This window comes from Drosophila subobscura, chromosome E, assembly GCF_008121235.1.
Source record: "Drosophila subobscura isolate 14011-0131.10 chromosome E, UCBerk_Dsub_1.0, whole genome shotgun sequence".
Classification (NCBI taxonomy): Eukaryota; Metazoa; Arthropoda; class Insecta; order Diptera; family Drosophilidae; genus Drosophila; species Drosophila subobscura.
The window spans coordinates 13,566,306-13,583,024 of record NC_048531.1 but is presented as its reverse complement, the minus strand read 5'-3'; the positions used below and the strand labels follow the sequence as shown (position 1 = coordinate 13,583,024).

At 40.5% G+C, this 16,719-nt stretch overlaps 7 protein-coding genes across 10 annotated transcripts; 3 read left to right on the top strand and 4 right to left on the bottom strand.

Moving 5' to 3' along the window:
* The first annotated feature begins 143 nt into the window (after positions 1-143).
* Positions 144-1,209, top strand: LOC117891031 (uncharacterized protein C6orf136 homolog). The gene has a single exon (XM_034796197.1). It carries the CDS (start codon positions 346-348, stop codon positions 1,123-1,125), a length of 780 nt encoding a protein of 259 aa, XP_034652088.1. The 5' UTR covers positions 144-345; the 3' UTR covers positions 1,126-1,209.
* On the bottom strand, positions 1,197-3,492 carry LOC117891024 (THO complex subunit 5). Its single transcript, XM_034796186.1, has 6 exons — positions 3,344-3,492; positions 2,489-3,289; positions 2,311-2,423; positions 2,161-2,248; positions 1,573-2,109; positions 1,197-1,508 (listed from the first exon to the last, which is right to left on the bottom strand). Exons 1-6 carry the CDS (start codon positions 3,416-3,418, stop codon positions 1,266-1,268), a joined length of 1,857 nt encoding a protein of 618 aa, XP_034652077.1. The 5' UTR covers positions 3,419-3,492; the 3' UTR covers positions 1,197-1,265.
* Positions 3,493-3,621: 129 nt separating this feature from the next.
* LOC117890853 (cytochrome c oxidase assembly protein COX15 homolog) lies at positions 3,622-5,142 on the top strand. The gene is made up of 4 exons (XM_034795940.1): positions 3,622-3,792; positions 3,861-3,963; positions 4,023-4,155; positions 4,219-5,142. The coding sequence occupies exons 1-4, from the start codon at positions 3,700-3,702 to the stop codon at positions 5,069-5,071; spliced, it is 1,182 nt and encodes a 393-aa protein (XP_034651831.1). The 5' UTR covers positions 3,622-3,699; the 3' UTR covers positions 5,072-5,142.
* A 25-nt stretch (positions 5,143-5,167) lies between these two features.
* On the bottom strand, positions 5,168-8,405 carry LOC117890854 (stomatin-like protein 2, mitochondrial). The gene is made up of 7 exons (XM_034795941.1): positions 8,266-8,405; positions 8,102-8,203; positions 7,831-8,038; positions 7,553-7,752; positions 7,347-7,491; positions 7,165-7,280; positions 5,168-5,491 (listed from the first exon to the last, which is right to left on the bottom strand). Exons 1-7 carry the CDS (start codon positions 8,305-8,307, stop codon positions 5,204-5,206), a joined length of 1,101 nt encoding a protein of 366 aa, XP_034651832.1. The 5' UTR covers positions 8,308-8,405; the 3' UTR covers positions 5,168-5,203.
* LOC117890852 (fizzy-related protein homolog) lies at positions 5,589-7,149 on the bottom strand. Its single transcript, XM_034795939.1, has one exon. The coding sequence runs from the start codon at positions 7,048-7,050 to the stop codon at positions 5,671-5,673; it is 1,380 nt and encodes a 459-aa protein (XP_034651830.1). The 5' UTR covers positions 7,051-7,149; the 3' UTR covers positions 5,589-5,670.
* Positions 8,406-10,304: 1,899 nt separating the features above from the next.
* On the top strand, positions 10,305-12,351 carry LOC117890928. Of its 2 annotated transcripts, XM_034796060.1 has the most exons (4): positions 10,305-10,463; positions 10,571-10,616; positions 11,435-11,471; positions 11,933-12,351. In XM_034796060.1, exons 1-4 carry the CDS (start codon positions 10,392-10,394, stop codon positions 12,198-12,200), a joined length of 423 nt encoding a protein of 140 aa, XP_034651951.1. In that variant the 5' UTR covers positions 10,305-10,391; the 3' UTR covers positions 12,201-12,351. The 2 variants fall into 2 exon arrangements, with proteins under 2 accessions (XP_034651951.1, XP_034651953.1); XM_034796062.1 differs by lacking the exons at positions 11,435-11,471; positions 11,933-12,351 and adding an exon at positions 10,795-11,200.
* A 62-nt stretch (positions 12,352-12,413) lies between these two features.
* On the bottom strand, positions 12,414-16,424 carry LOC117890927 (guanine nucleotide-binding protein G(s) subunit alpha). Of its 3 annotated transcripts, none has more exons than XM_034796057.1 (9): positions 16,280-16,424; positions 14,523-15,004; positions 14,329-14,425; positions 14,095-14,215; positions 13,574-13,702; positions 13,324-13,503; positions 13,133-13,257; positions 12,777-12,859; positions 12,414-12,685 (listed from the first exon to the last, which is right to left on the bottom strand). In XM_034796057.1, exons 2-9 carry the CDS (start codon positions 14,796-14,798, stop codon positions 12,539-12,541), a joined length of 1,158 nt encoding a protein of 385 aa, XP_034651948.1. In that variant the 5' UTR covers positions 14,799-15,004; positions 16,280-16,424; the 3' UTR covers positions 12,414-12,538. The 3 variants fall into 3 exon arrangements, with proteins under 3 accessions (XP_034651948.1, XP_034651950.1, XP_034651949.1); XM_034796059.1 differs by having other exon boundaries at positions 12,777-12,850; XM_034796058.1 differs by lacking the exon at positions 16,280-16,424 and adding an exon at positions 16,102-16,119.
* Between the last annotated feature and the right edge of the window lie 295 nt (positions 16,425-16,719).

Sequence of the window (16,719 nt, the reverse complement as noted above, 5' to 3'; positions counted from 1 at the left end):
TTCCGCGCAAGTCCCGTTCTGCGCAAAAAACCAAAACACTCGATGTACGATAGATTCGTACGATATCGGTCGTGAAGTGAAGTGGAATACGAGCACAGTCACACAAAAACATCGCAGCACGCACACACACATATCGATGTATGACCATATGATTGAATGTTGGTTACCTAAACACGAGCACGGCTAAAAAATATTTGAAACCTGCCGAAGGAAACTATTTCAACACATTGAGCAACCAGATGCAGAATTTCAACTTGCAATTACCGGCAGAGTGACGCTTCAGAGGAAGAAACATACAATTACTACGTGTAATCCATCAGCCATCAGATTCCGGCAAATTCGTCAATGGTCCTTGTCAAAATGATGCGAAATTTTGGAATTTTATCAATGAGAAAGTGTAATTGGGTGAGCCTGCTGGGCCCCAAGGAACGCGCCTGGGCGTCTACCATGCGATTATACTCCCCATGCACTGGATCATACAACCAAAATTGGTTAAAGTGTGAGCGGAGTGACAGTAACAAAATTCAACCAACACGAAGTCTTCACGAAAACAGCAATGCACAGACATCCGCCAAAGAGAACGAAAATGTGCGAAAGCCTGAAGATCTGGAGCGAGCCTTCGAGGTGCTGAGAACGACGCTGCCCAAGCTGTTTGTGGAACCGCTGGACTATTCCATATACAGCCCACACCTCATATTTGAGAACAACATCACCGGCAAGCACACAGTCGGTCTCTACCACTTTGTCAAGCAAATTGCCATTCTCCGCACCGTGGGCCACTTGAAGTATGCCTACGTGAAGTTTGAGGTTCTCAAAATCACAAAACATCCCGACGACCAAACCGTGCGCATTAGGTGGCGCGTGAGGGGCATCTCCGGGCTCAAGGTGATGTTCCAGTTCTGGAAATACAAGGTGTGGCAGTTGAAGGAAGTGCTGCGGGACCAGGAATCGTGGTACGATGGATTTTCCATATGCTACCTGGGAGACAGTGGTCTAATAGAGAAACATGTCGTTGACAAAGTCATGCCGGATGAAAGCCGAGAGTCTGTTAAAAATACCTCTGAAACATCGCTGCCAACCGAGTCCCTGGCAGCGACAGCAACACAGAAACTGAGTTGTCAATGAAATTGTGGCTAGTTGTAAATGTTACTTATTTATTGCATTATTTTACATAATAAACAGCAACTGTGAAGATGTTTAGTAACTGCATTTTAGTTTCTGTTTTTGTACAAAATCATTTCCAAAATCTATCTTGAGTGATTCATTTACTGCTTGAATGCGTATACGGAACCCTTTTTTATGTACTTATATGGACGCAATCGGGATCGTTTGGCGAACGCACTTATATAAGGCTTTTCCTTGTTGTACTCTATGTTGGTCTGCATCGAGCCCTCTGTCTCCAGGAAGATGTCGAAACTATAAATGGTACGGAAAAGCTGAGCGTAGAGAAAACGATCGTTTGCTTCCAACTGTTTGGGCTGCAGGGAGTTTGTCCAGTATTCCATCATCTAGAAAAAGATAAGCACTTGGATATAATCTCGTGACGCACACAAGTTTCACGACACTACTAACCTTGATGGCTGAATTATTCTGCGATGTGTGGCGACCGTTCCAATGCACGCTCAATATCCAGAGAGGCATTTCCAGTGGATAGTTGCTCGGTATACGAATGAAACACTCCATCTTGGCAGAGCCTCGCACAATCACGGCGCGATAGGAATTATATGTAATGCCCTTATCGTCTGGCGAAATGTTTAGTACGTCAGAATTTTGCGCTAGGAATTCCTCGAGAGTGATCGCCGTCCACTGCACGAGGCTGCAAGACAAGGCCGCAGGATAGACATTCTCCTTGAGGGTGAACAAATCGATATCCTTGTTGGTCAGGCCACGTATTTGCTGACTTAGCTTTAACCAGGCGTTCCAACGACGCGTAATGCGAGCGATGATCTCCCGCATGCTTTTGTTGAGGTTCAGCTCATGCTTGTACAACATCGAACTGTCGACTGTTGGTATGGAGCACATGCTCTGTAGCCAACAATATGCCTTACCAAAGTCCTTGGACTCTAGATAACGTATGCACTGCTCGGGTGTCAGATCCTTGTTCTGCAACTGAAGTAAAATAATTAAATACGGGTAGAATAAGTTATTGATTGGCCTTACATCATATTGGATGCCGGGTATGGGTATTTCATTGCCCAAATCGTTTGCAAACAAATGCCGAAGGAGATGCTGAACGAAATTGGTATCACTAAAGGTGTGAAAAGTATTCAAATTAGTCACTGATTAATTGAATCACTAACAGAAACTCACCCTTGATGGTTTGTGTTGTTGGAAACACTCAATTGGGGCCAGACTGTGGTACATTTAAGTAGATCGAAATAGCGAATAAGCAACACCAGTTGAATCGAGCCACTAGCGCCAAGCTAAGCAACATTTACACATTAAGTTTTGCTTCAATATATTGTCGAGATCTTTGACCTAATCTTACCGTAACACGAATGTGCAGAGGATGAGGATTTAAAGCCTTGTCCAATGGATTTTCCACAGACGAAGCTTTCCGGGACAAATCAATATCCTTTTCAGAATAATCGCGCCTTGCTGTTGGACTTTGCTTCAGGTTTGTCAACTCCTGCATTTGAGCTTCGCTTTCATATCCTACCACTTCCGCATTGAAGGATGGCTCATCGCTCGCCCGCTGGAGGCTTTGCAGGTTGATAAACAATATGTAAAGTGGCTTGGGCAGATATTTGACCACAGCGCTAAGCTTCCATTCAACGTCGAGAGATAGCTGCAGTGCATCATGCAGCGGCTTCGTGGCACCCTTCAGTGTGCGTAGAGCTGGGGCGAACGAAACGTATCTCTGATTTTGGTTAAGATTCTCTTGCAGCAGCTCCTGTTTGGAGCTCAACAAGAAGCTATACTGTTTATCCAGATCTTTCCTTAGACGCAGTTCACACTCTAAGCGCTGCAAGTGTTTGAGGTGCTTGGATTCTGGCTCAGCTTTACTATCTGCAATGTTAGGCAGCTTGGTAGCATACTCGTTATCGGGAAGCAGATCCAAGTCGGAGTCACGACTCTTGAATTTCTCGCAACGGACAATGTCCTTTTTCAAGTGGCTCACTTCGTACAGAAGATTTTGCAATTGCAAGCGACTTATGTCCACTTTACATTTCTCCAAGTGTAGGTTATCCCGTCCAGACTTTATTTTATGTTTCACTTCCCGATTGGCATGCTTTAATGCAACAAATTTTAAAGCCGCCGCAGTGCGCAATGTCTCCGAGTTGTGGCCCTGCATTAAAAACAATAATAATAACCGGTGTCTGAGCAGCTTGTAAACACTTACGCTCTTCTTGACCTTTAATATTTCCCCGATGATATCTTCCAGTTGCTGGAACTGCGTATTTAAAATAGCCTCCATCTCTTTTAAAACAAATCAAACAAATTTTCTTTTTGGCAGGCCGCAAAACAATTATTTTAGTGCTGGCTGCAAAACAAAAGCTGGCACTATCGATGTTTTCGTCGACTATCGATTGGTTTGACAGGCGAACGATTGTGTATGCTACTACACTCAAAAAAATCTAGTCTGCATTGCTCCCATCACTTACATGCACCTCAAAGCGGCTTTGTAAATAAAATAGAAAACAATAAGAATTTGTTAAATAATATTGTTTAAACATTGAGAAATTTTGAAACCTCACAATGCTACGAATGCTGCAAAAGAGAACGAGCATGATAAAGCTCATGGTGCCCAGACCCCGGCTGCATCAAACTATTGCGCAAACCACAATAAAGGTAAGATAAATAAATGGTTAATGGATATTTATATTAAACTACTTTCCATTACAACCCACATCATGTAGGAAATACCAACAATTAAACATGCTACTATAACAAATAGTGAGAAAACTGTGGGAAGATGGTTTCTGGGAGTCAGCGGCATGGTTTTTGTTGCTGTTGGACTTGGTAATGAAATTCTTTTGACTATTTAAAACATTCGTATTATAACCCTTCCTTCCATGCAGGTGGTGTAACAAGATTAACAGAGTCTGGCCTTTCTATGGTTACCTGGAAGCTGACTGGAGAACGCATGCCGAGAACTCAGGAAGATTGGGTCCAAGAATTCACCAAGTATCAACAATATCCGGAATATAAACTGCAAGTATTAAAGGCAGTCCAGCTATTACATAAAGTGCTAATGATTCAACTATTTGTTTACAGGAAAAATGCAAACATGACGGTTGAAGAGTTCAAATTTATATACCTCATGGAGTACATACACAGAATGTGGGGTCGTGCCATTGGCGGATTCTTCCTAGTCCCGGCAGCATATTTCTGGAAGAAAGGATATTTCTGTGCAAAAACCAAGAAGAGTGTGCTATTGCTAGGCACTCTGATTGGTCTGCAAGGGCTAATGGGTTGGTACATGGTTAAATCCGGATTGGAGAACAGATTCGAGGACCCAAATGATGTGCCGCGCGTCTCCCAATACAGATTGGCTTCCCATCTGGCAGCAGCATTTGTGTTGTACTCCCTTTCACTATCACAAGCAATGTCCAAGCTATTCCCCTCGGAGCCATTCGTGGTGAAAGCAAAGAAAGCTTTCAACATCAAAGGACTGTCACACATGACCAAAGGAATGGTGTTTCTAACTGCCATCTCTGGCGCCTTTGTGGCCGGACTTGACGCCGGATTGGTGTACAATTCATTCCCGAAAATGGGAGACAGCTGGATACCCGACGATATGTGGCAGTTTAAGCCTGTGCAAAGGAACATCACGGAAAACCCAACGACGGTTCAGTTTAATCATCGCATACTGGGCATCACCACAGTTTCCTTAGCTTCAGCCCTCTGGCTAGTCACGCGACGCATGCAGCTGCCAAAGCGAACAAAGTGGGCAATCAATGCAGTGTTTGCCATGGCGTGGACGCAGGCTACGCTGGGGGTTACGACACTACTGACCTATGTGCCAGTACCTTTAGCGACAGCTCATCAGTCTGGATCGCTGGTCCTGCTTAGCTTTGCGCTGTGGCTATCACACGAGATTCGGTTCCTCAAGTATTTGCCCAAGTGAAACTCCAATGAACTGAACCGAGGGAAGCATTTGATTTGTTAAATGTGTAAGTTGATTATTGCACTCTAATAAAGTTTTGCAGTCCAAAAAGAGAGATTCAATGAGTAATAGCAACAATCATTTAATTCATCCTTATTCAATATTCATTTTTACACTCTTCTTCTCATCATTGATCTGATTGTACTCAATGTTGTTGGTGTTGAGACACGAACCAACGTTTTTAACATGTGCCGACGAAGACTCGATGCTGGATTGGTTTGAGCTGGAAACATGATTATACACTGCCAGTGCTTGCGCCACAAATCCATTAACATCCGCGGCATTAGACGGCAAGATCATGGTGTTATTTGTTTTGGCCAGTTTCTTAAAAGCTCCAATGTATTGCTCGGCTAGTGTGAGGGAAGCAGCATTCTTTCCGTCCTGCAAAAAAGAGTTTTGTTTAATGAAAACAACAAAAAACCATTAAAATATATATTTTTTTGTGTTAGCAATAAACTAAAGAACTGTTATCCATCACAATATACCGAAAGTTCAACGAAATTCGCGGCGTTTAATGTTTAATAAACATTTCAAAAATTGTGTACTCAAGAATTTAGACTTTATCGTATATTGGAGTAAAGGCTCAGTGGTGATCGTGGCTCAATGGGATCTTTTCGTTGGGTAAATACATTCCAGAAGCGAAGTGTCTCGTCACCGCCGCCCGTTACCACTGATTTGCTGTCTGGGCTTACAGCCAGATAGATCACACGGCGGTTGTGGCCCGACAGGTTGGCAACCTGCTTCAGGGAGGGATAGCGCCAGACCACAATCTGCGGCTGTCCGAATCCATGAGTGGTAACGAGTTCAGGGGAGTTACGCGACCATGCCAAGTTACTGATTTGTGCTCCGGTGTCAACGGATTGCACCATCTCGCCGCTAACCACGTTCCAGAAGCGAAGGCAACGATCGGCTGTGCCACCGCCACTGGCCAAGAGGCCGGCCTTGTGCGGAGACCAGCCCAGAGCCTTCACGGCGGCAGTGTGTTCGGTAAACGTGTGAAGTGGCTTAGGACTCCTAGCCGTCCATATGAGCAAACGATTGTCATTGCCTCCGCTGGCCAGATACTCCCACGTGGGAGACCATTGCAAGCCGCAAACCTCCTGACTGTGGCCCTGCAAGCAGCTGGAGATGGTATTGGTGCGGATATCTCGCTGCAAAATGGTCCGATCACGGGAGCCGCTCGCCAAACTGTTGCCTCGCCAGTCCAATGCTGTGACACGGGATAAATGTCCGTCTAGGTTGGAAATCAGTTTCTCATAGTCGACATCCCAGATGCCTACGGAGCCATGATTTGTGCCAAAAGCTAATTCGTTTCCCCCGCTGTGCCACTTGACAGATGTTATCATATTATCTTCGTCGCTAAGGTCACACAAGCATGTTACTTCAGAGTTGACTGCACTCCAGAGGTAGAGAGAGCATCCAAGGCCAACGCCGAGCATGTCCTTCGACGACCAGTCCAGGGCGTTCAAGTAAAAGTCATCCTGTAGCTCGGGGGCATCCAGAACCTTATACGGAAGTCGAGCTACCCGTCGCACAGCGCTTCTGGGACTGCCCAGCAGCCTACTACTGTACTCGCTTAACCTTGAGAATGGGTGGCGCACGATCCTATTCGTTGGAGAGTGATTTCCATATCCGAAAAGCCGAATATTTTCCTTTTCTGTAAAATCGCCCGTATCCAAGAGAATATTTTGACTTCGCCTGCAATTATCGATTGAGGACACCTCCGAGTCTAGCAGCTCGTTTCGCAGCAGACATGCATAGGGGGAGTTGTGTAGTTGCTTCGCACGAACCGGATTTGGATCCTCCGCCAAAGAATAGTTTCGGGCCCAATTGTTTCTGGCGCGAGATGGAATGCAGCGCAACTCCAACTGCTCTCGACCAGTGGCTCCCGGTATGCCTAATCCCTCAAGCAGTCGTTTTTCATACTCCGGTTGGAACATTACTTAATTTTTAGTTTTGTGTTTTTTTGCGTTTTGTTTGTTTTTTTTACGTTTGTTTTTGTGACTATCCCTATGTGAGTGTCTAGTTTTAAAAAGGGTGTTTTGTATACTCACAATGTGTGCCAGAGATTTCGCTATGGCCTGCAGGCTGCGAGCTCTTGCATCTGCCACGGCAATAATGGCAGCTGCCTCACCGCTCGCCTTGTTTATATGCTCCTGCCGTTCAGCCTCTGCAAAGAAAGAAACCCAGGAATATGGTAAGTTAAAAGCACACAGTGGCTTTGCATATATCCTACCCGATGCCAGGATTCTGGACTTTCTTTTGCCTTCGGCAATATTAATTTCGGCCTCGCGAACACCTTCCGACTCCAAAATGGCAGCTCTTTTCCTCCTTTCTGCCTCGACTTGCATTTGCATTGCCTCATGTACTCTCGATGGCAGCTATGCAGATAAATTATAAGTTTAAATTGCATTTTAGCTTATGCTAATTCCATATACTCACACGTATGTCGCGAATTTCGTAGCGCAGACAGGCAATGCCCCACGCTTCGCTTGCCTTGTTGATTGAATCGACAATGCTGACGTTCAGGGATTCCCTCTCGCGAAATACCTTGTCCAGTGACATTTTTCCCAGTTCGGACCTCATTGTGGTTTGGGCGAGTTGCGTTATGGCAAACTCAGGATCCTCCACACCGTAAGAAGCTTAGAAATGATATAACAATGTAAATACCCACACACACACGCACGCACGCACGGCACACAAAGCGATGGGGAACTAACCTCTGTATGGATCAATGATCCGCAAGTAAAGCACTCCATCGATGTCAAGTGTGACATTGTCGGATGTGATGGCGCTCTGTTTTGGAACGTCTATCGCAATTTCCTTCAGGCTCTGGACATATTTTATTTTGTCCGCAACAGGAACCAAAACATTGAGGCCAGGGTCCAGAATTCTATGAAATTTACCCATTCGCTCGACTACCCAGGCCTTGTTAATTATATTTACAATTGGTATAAGATAGTTCAAGTATTATCCAACATTAGAACATACCTCTTGTTGTGGCACAAACATTACAACAGTGTTCATGGGAGTCGAGGTCTTTCCTCGTCGGAACTGCGTGGAAATCCATGAGCCGGCAAGCAGGAAATCTTGCTGTAAAACGTCAATACATTAATTCCCAATCAAACTTTTGTCCTGGCAGCAATCCAACAGACCTGGGGCATCAGCCTCCGCGAAGATAAGAGAAATCTGGACATTTTTAAACAATTTAATGGGCAAAATCTTAAGATTTTGATAAAAAAATAAAGCAAAACAGACTAAGTATAAGTGTGACCGCGGATTTATTGAACAAATATACCGTCAGACCCTCAAAAATATACCACGAATAATATACGTTCACACTACGTATGTATGTAGGTTAGTATGTAAATGTATGTAAATTATGAAAAGAGACACATGTATGTTAACTGATATCATTGAAAGTTATTTAATGATACCGCGGGCAACTTCCTTCTGTTGCAAAGAAAAATGAGTTCTGGAAAATTCATCTTTACTTACCTTTGAATACAATGAATGAGCTTCTCTACCGATAGTTTGACATATTCGGGTAATAAAAAAGCTTGCTAGCCTTGAATTCAAAATATAGCTAGCTGCGCGCGCTGTTGATGGTCCGGGAAATTCAATTATCTCCTGCCAGACTCTCTCCAGTGCTTATTTTTGAGTTTCAAATATGAGCACAGAAATATACCAAATATAATATATGTGCACACTTACATATACCGTAAATCTTCAATAATTTCCTCGATTTAGATCTTCTGTTTAATATTATCAGCTAGTTAGTAGACTCTGCTCTAAAACTATAATTTTATCCAATTAATCAATCAATTGTTCACAAGATTGGTTAGTTTTCCCGACTTCCTTTTGTTGCAATGTTTACAAATTAAGCTTAAAACTAAAAAGGCCAACCATTAAAAAGCAATAGACAGAGCTAAGAGAACTAGCTTAACCCACTTGAACCCCTCTTAAACACACGAGCCACTTGAGTTCATAATAATGTACATTTATATTACATGATTTTGATATTCGATTAAATATTACTAACTAGCCAGAGCTCTCAGCACTTAACACATTATTTGATCCGTTAGATGAATCAATTCTCTACAATCGATCTTATTTTAACGACTCCCTTTTTATTGGATTGCTGATAAAATATGGTTTGAACCAAAAAGGGCAAATCAGTAAGCGTCCCTGTGCGTGAAATAAAACGTAATGTGATCGAATGCTCTGTCATTTGAACACTTGTTGCTTTGAAACTATAGTATGAACATTTGAATAACCTATTTCCTTTTTTTATAAATCCTAATGCATGCTTTGAAACCTGTCAAACCTGTGGCAAAGAACTGAAAAATTACCGTCCGACCTTGAGAAAAATTAGTATAGGACTCGCATTTCCAATGATCCACGGTAGAAACAGGCCAACGGTGAAGATTCCAAACAGGTGTATATTCCCGTTGATCAACGAGACAAAGAGGGGTAGCTTCACATAGAGCTTCATAGGCTAGACCACCGCCAACATTAAGCTCAGACAAGGCCAGTGGAAAATCTTGATACAAACGGAGGAGAGGAGGGAACTTTGTGGGTCGATGCAGCAAGATTAGAGCTACATATGTACATATATCAGGGTATTTAGAGTCTTTCTCTTTACATTATTTTTTCTTTATTTGTATCTTTTTATCAAAGTTGTTTTAATGTTTAAGCCGACTCTGAAGATCCTGTCATGCTACGTCACAATGAATGTAGCTGAAAAGCTCTATATTCCTTTCAAACCATTCATGTCTGTAGTAGTTTAATTCAATAGTCCAAATGTGCAACACACACTCGAAGATAATTTAGTTAACAACCAAAAGAAATTAATTCTGTAAAGGCAACTCAAACTATACTGTAGTACAAATTAAAACTAAATATAATGAAATTGAGCATATGGTTTGAATGCACGTATGTTTGCTGAAATCTTGACACCACTACTGTTCTGTTTGTTGGAGTATTTACCACAAATTATTTGAAATATGGTGCAAGTGACGCATTAAGAGCATAAAGGAAACCACACAACTAAGCTGTTAATAGTGGGTGCGTTTGCATGGGGCTCCTAGCGGTCGGAAGCTATCGTTACTTTCTGCGTTTCCATTCCCGCACCCTGCTTTCATTTTGTGGACACGGAGCCAGCACCAGACCAGTATAAAACGAACACTGAACTGACGGAAGCGCACAGTCTTCTTTCACACTCCAAGGAGTATTGTTTTACCAACTAAAGTTTCATCGGAATAGGTCTACAGTTGAGAATATGAATCTACTTGTGGTGTTGGTGATTGTGACAACGGTCTTGAACATTATAAGAGCAGCACCCAGCGGCGTGGTATGTACTTTCAATTGTTTAAAGTTTAAAACAATAGAAATGTTTTTAAGTCGGTTGACATGGAATGAAGTGATACTTAAAATGAATCCTCTACTTGTTTATTTCAGGACATAAGTAATGACGAATTGTTGGATGGGAAATATCTGTGTGAAGGTAAAAGAAATTCGAGATCTCAAATCTAGATATGTAAATACGAATAATATCTGCCAGATATAGGCAGAATCTATCAGCATCCAATACTATATCCAAAAACGTTTTAATTATTTTATTTTTAAAGGCCAAACTGTTAACATGTAATTAATTATTTTTGAATTTGTATTATTTTGGCCAGATCGCTCAGCTTTAAAGCAATTTGGCAACAGCCGCATAAGCGACGACATTTCCACCAATTCATCACCAATTTTAAATGAATTTTACAACAGTTTCTTACGAAGCATTTTGCTCACAAAGAATAAAAACTTTGAAGCTCTGTCTGAGAGGATGTCGCGTGCAATGTCTAAGCGTAATTTAGACAGCATTGGTGGAGGACATCTAATCAAGAGGAGTGATAGCAGCAGACTGCTAAGCGCCTAAGATTTTATGGCATTTGCCTACCGTAACTGACCGCACCATCGATTACAGCCTCGCAATGTGTATATGATTTGAGTGTCGAGTGTAAATAATGTAAGGGATATTTATTTGATGTGTACATATCAAAGGATGTAGCTACTATTTGTTAATAAATTATTGCATTTATATATATAGTTTTTTAATTTGTGCAATTAACAAAATAATATTGATTTATTTTTAAATATAAATATATCTATAATCACTTAAATACTTGTAAAAAGAATATATTTATGCCGTAATATTACAATATTTTAGATTCCGAAGCATGTAAGAGGAAAAGCAAGACGTGGCTTATGGCACGAATATTCATTTTTATTTATTCTAAAACACAGCCTTAATAAATATATTTTCTCTTTTGCAAGCCGGATCTAAAAAATATGATGGACCTTTTCTCGTAAGGTGAGTGATTAGATCTAGACCTAGATTATGTTTCTCTGCACTTCAAACTTGAAAAACCATCAACAAAAGAAGGGTTATTTTCTCAACAAAAGAGGCAACCGAATCGATTCGGTATATGCAACGTTCTGTCCGTTCGAATCAACGATTCAGTTGTGTATTACACATGAAAGATCCAGTAAAATAACATATGCACGGTTAATAGTAACTGTCCAACGGAGTTATCAAATATTAAAGATTAAACTGCTGTTATCAGGTCTTATCCGAATGTTATCGAAACAAATGCAGTATACACATACATACATATGTATATATGTACATACATACATACATGTCCATATGTATATGTAGATAACAGATCCGTTCATTGGAGGCTTTTATCTTCAAAGGTCTAGAAACTATTCATTGCCAAAATGCAACTTATTGATTTCTATGCAACTTTAAACATTTCCTTTCCATTGCAGATTAATAGCTACCACAAACGGGCAAACTGTCGTCTGCTATGAGTGCAGCCAGTCGGAATTTAAAACCAAGTACAATGTTAAGCCCTGTGCGGAGCGCCTGACACCAGGCAAGCTCGTTGGGAGTGGCCACCATAGGGAGGCAGTGCCGTACCTGATTAGAATGGATCCCATCTACAACAAGGACACCTGGGGCAGCAAACTCAAAAGGAACTTTGATGAAATTGACAAGGCATCGGCCAGTTTCAGCATTCTGAACCAACTTGTCTAGTGATATCATTTTAAGTGCTTGTAAATGCTCACGGCCACGAACGAATACCCGACCAAAAGATACTGATACTCAGCCAAATATGCTTCATGTCAAGGGATACATACTAGCAAATAAATTAAACGTATTATAAATAAAACGAATATGACTGTTATTAACATGTTTATTTATTATTCTTTAATGTTGAGTTTTGTGAAAGGTCATACCAGATCTAAATGCAGCGAATTTTTTTTTCTTTTAATCAAGGGACTATTTAAATACAAATTACATTTGATAATTATATTTAAAACAGTAAGTCATTAATATTTTTATTTACTTGCATTACGGCGATGGGGGATAACCTATAACAATTCATATTGACGAAGGTGCATCCTTTGAATAATGTCTCTGCAATCATTAAACACTCGTTTAATGTTTTCTGTGTCAACGGCGCATGTGAAATGTGGATAGCAATAGTGTTTACCATCTCCACTAGCTGTAGATATACGCTATAAAAAGGAAACAACATAACAAATTAGTTTACTGTACAGTACCAATCATGCACATAAGACTAGTGGGTTTATGGGTGCGCTGACTTACTAGAAACTCGTCTCGTATGAAATATTTTGCTCGTATTACTTCTGGGTCGTCACTTGATTCCATTATTGCGTCACCTATGTCGACAACACATTTTAAAAAAAGAGACAATATCATATTATCCATTAAAGAAATTCTATCAACATGTGGATGAGCTTATAAGTAATCTTCAGCGGTGCAATCCTCAATGGCAATCAACCAGCTGCTCTACGATCAGAATCAGAATCAGAATCGAAATATTGCAAATAATTTGGATCTTAAATGGTTACTTCTTATTTATTGATTGATTCATCTGTTCGATTTGATGACAAATTTCCAAGTATTTAAATTGATGAGAAGTCGGATTAGGTTCTACTTACTTGGCGTTTGGTATTTGTTAAACTCGGAGAAATATTCCGACAATTTACTTTTTCCAGCCTTAATTTTCTCTGCTAACAAATCTTGCTTATTTAAAAATAGTATAATAGAAATCGTGCGAAGCCATCTAGAATGAGAAGGTTAACCATGTACAACTCCAAGTCCACATTGTGTTAATGTTGAGTGACTTTACCTGTTATTCCAAATACTCTTAAACAAATCCAATGATTCTCGAAGCCGATTTTGGGTGGGATCTTCACGCAAAACCATGTTATAACTTGAGCACGCTGTTACGAATATAATAGCAGTTACATCATTGAAACATTGAATCCACTTCCTGCGCTCGTCCCGCTGTCCTCCTACATCAAACATGCTGCACCACACACGCGACATTCCAGTTAAAACTCAATCAATCAATGCATTCAAAGACATTTTGTACTCACTGAAAATTAACTTTGTCCACCTGAAATCTTGTCTCGAATATTCCAGAAGTCAACACACGGCATCGAAGAATATCTTGCTCATTTGGGGTATAGTTTGGGTTCTTAATTGTGCTAACACGATCCAGAAAGCTTGAATATAAAATGTCATGCATAAATATGGTTTGTCACATCAAGTTTTTGCCACAAGCATTGGTTAGTTTAAGATCACAATACAGTTTACTGGAACTATTACAGCAAGTACTTGTAGGAATTGCCTTTCTTAGTTTCGATTTCTCAAGCGATATGTGTTATTTTGAATTATAAATAGTTAATCCATACGTTCAATCCACTGTTTACTTTTAATCTTCAGTGTTTGTGGCACTTGCAGGAAAAACACACAGTAAAACAATCAGAATATGATCATCAAATTTCAACCAAGTCGGCAAGCATACCCATATTAAGAAATATACATTTATGACACATTGCATTTCTAATCCGACATTTTAACATTTAAAAATTGCTAATTATAATTCGATACTTACTATTTCGCACAGTCAATTAATTGATACTCATTTGATCTCTCATAGGTTTGAAGAACGCCCTTGTCTTTCCATAGTTCTTCGGTATGCTCATAAAATTCAGGAGGATAATTAAAGTCCGGACCTGCAGAAGGAAACAAACGGATTGAGAGTTATATTTGTACTTTTAGCATTTGGTTTTTATTCTATAGTAATCTTTTATGTGAAAAAAGTTTGAATTAAAGTTGGACAACTTACTAGATGCATAATCCTGAATATATTCCACTCTGGGTTCATTTTCTTTCTTTTCTAAAGCTACAGGTGGATTAAGTGTACTCATGGCTCCTGTAATAGTCTGTAAGAGAAAGTATTCATAGTTAAGTAAATGAAAATTATGTTGTAACAAAACAAAACTCTAGAATGGAAACCATTTAAAGGCTGTTAGCACTTACCAAGATAGCGTCTCGAATATTCTTTTTAATATCATCAATTTTCTGTTTTTTCTCTGTTTCAGAAAATCCGTCGACATGCAATATTCGCATTTGCTTGACTATAGTTGATTTACCAGACTCACCGGCCCCCAACAGGAGCAGCCTGTGTGTGGCCCTATAGAGCTGTTTATCTTTCTGCAACTGTCTAGATATTGCATCGCTCCGGCGCTTTTGACTTTTTGAATCCTCCGAGTTCACATCGGACTGCTTCGAGGTGGGGGACCCAAAGCAACCCATTGCTGCCCAGGGTGTCCACCAACACGTCGCTCGATTTTCCTGGTTGGCGTCGGGTGACGGTGACTCGGCACCCCTTGTATTTTCTCCGTTCTGCTCCAGTATAGCTGAGTTTTCGAGTCAATATACAATTTCCTTTGTACCGTTCACTTCCCCAATCTCAGTAACACCACCGGTCGCTCAGAGCTTCGAGAGATACGCGCCGAAAGCTACCGAAATTCAGGGTATTCAAAATATAAATAAATTCCATTAGTTTCCGCAGACTAAACTTAATGGTAAGGGGTCATATTTGGAAGCTAGAAATCAATCAATTTTGCACAACTCCTATCCAAAACCATAGCTGAATATTCTTTTTTGTTTACTTATTGTGTACTGTTCGTGTGTACATACTTGTACTTATACAAGTATGTATGTGCAGGTGTGTGTACAAACGAATCTACGAGACATTCCTGCCCACGAATTTATAATGTGAGTCACGGATTGAATGTCTGTGGCTCAAGCAGGGCTTTAATGTTTCCGAAAATTATGTTGCGCGTTTGCTCGCTGCCATTCGAAATCTATTTTAGAAAAATGACAATATTTCACTCGAATACATCAGCCCAGCACCCCATCAGCAGCAGTGGCAGGACGAAGCGTTTACATCAGGGCAGTGTAACAGGTGAAGCAGAGGGCGGGTGGAATTTTTGCGCATACAAAGGTGCAGGTACGCATGTACATAGAGATACCAACATAATTTCATCTGCAGGCCCGTAAGGCAGTTAAAACCCATACATATGTACACATGTATGTATGTACGATGTCTATATTATTGCATACACATCCAGTGGGCGAATCTTTTTTTTTTGCCGAAATATATGTATGTAAATGGGCGAAAATTTGATTAAACTTTTACTTTGAATATGAATATCTGTACACATTATATGCACGCATGGGCATGTACGAGTGTGCGTAGAAGTGTTTAATCTATTAATTATTGGTGTCCACCCAAAATACATACTTCAGACGAAAGTCGAGAATATTTAATTGTAAATAAATGTGCATAAATTCATCGGGATCTAAGCGGGTATATATGTATGTACATATATTAGACGGATATGTGTACACATCGTTGTGTATCTACTCATATATATGTACATATGTGCAGATGTATGTGCTTGGATATATATGCATATAGACACAAGTTCTCGGTTTGCATGTGTGAATGGATGTACATAAATAAATGTATGTACATATATCTCTATATGTATGTACTGCCCAGAATATTTGCCATTTCTTTGACACTTTGGGACACGAAACTATATTATACCCATCTGATAGTATTTTGAATTCATGCGCGAACGATTTTTCACTGATTTCGGGTCTAAGGATGAAAGGAAGTCGAGTCGGACCTCGGCCAGCTAATCACATCATTGCGCGAATTTTATTGTCACAGGCGTATATTTGCATGTACACAAAATGTTTCGTTATTGTTTACCGTGCATTACCGAACATTTTTATTCATGGGAGCAACTTGGGTGGCTGAGCAAAAGCAAAAGGTGCACACGATATCGGAGAGCAGAGCAACTTTCGGAGGTGCAGAAAAAGATACTTTGATGTATCTGTCGCGGAGCGTACTATGATTATGGGCGGAAATGGCCAAACATTTTCCACCTGCCCTGTATTGCAATCGCATTAATTATCACTCTAAAAATGCATTTTAATACCACACTAACTCACTTTTTTTTATATTTTTTATTTTATGTATTCAACCTAGGGATGGGATGTTAAATATATATTGATACAATGCCGATGTTTTTTGTCAGTAGTTTCGGAATATCGATGTAGTGCTATCGGTATTTTTGTGCAATTAACGACTCTGAATTTGGCAAATGGCAATATATACGTTATCCTATATCCTTTTTTTTGCACAAATCTCATTAATGTT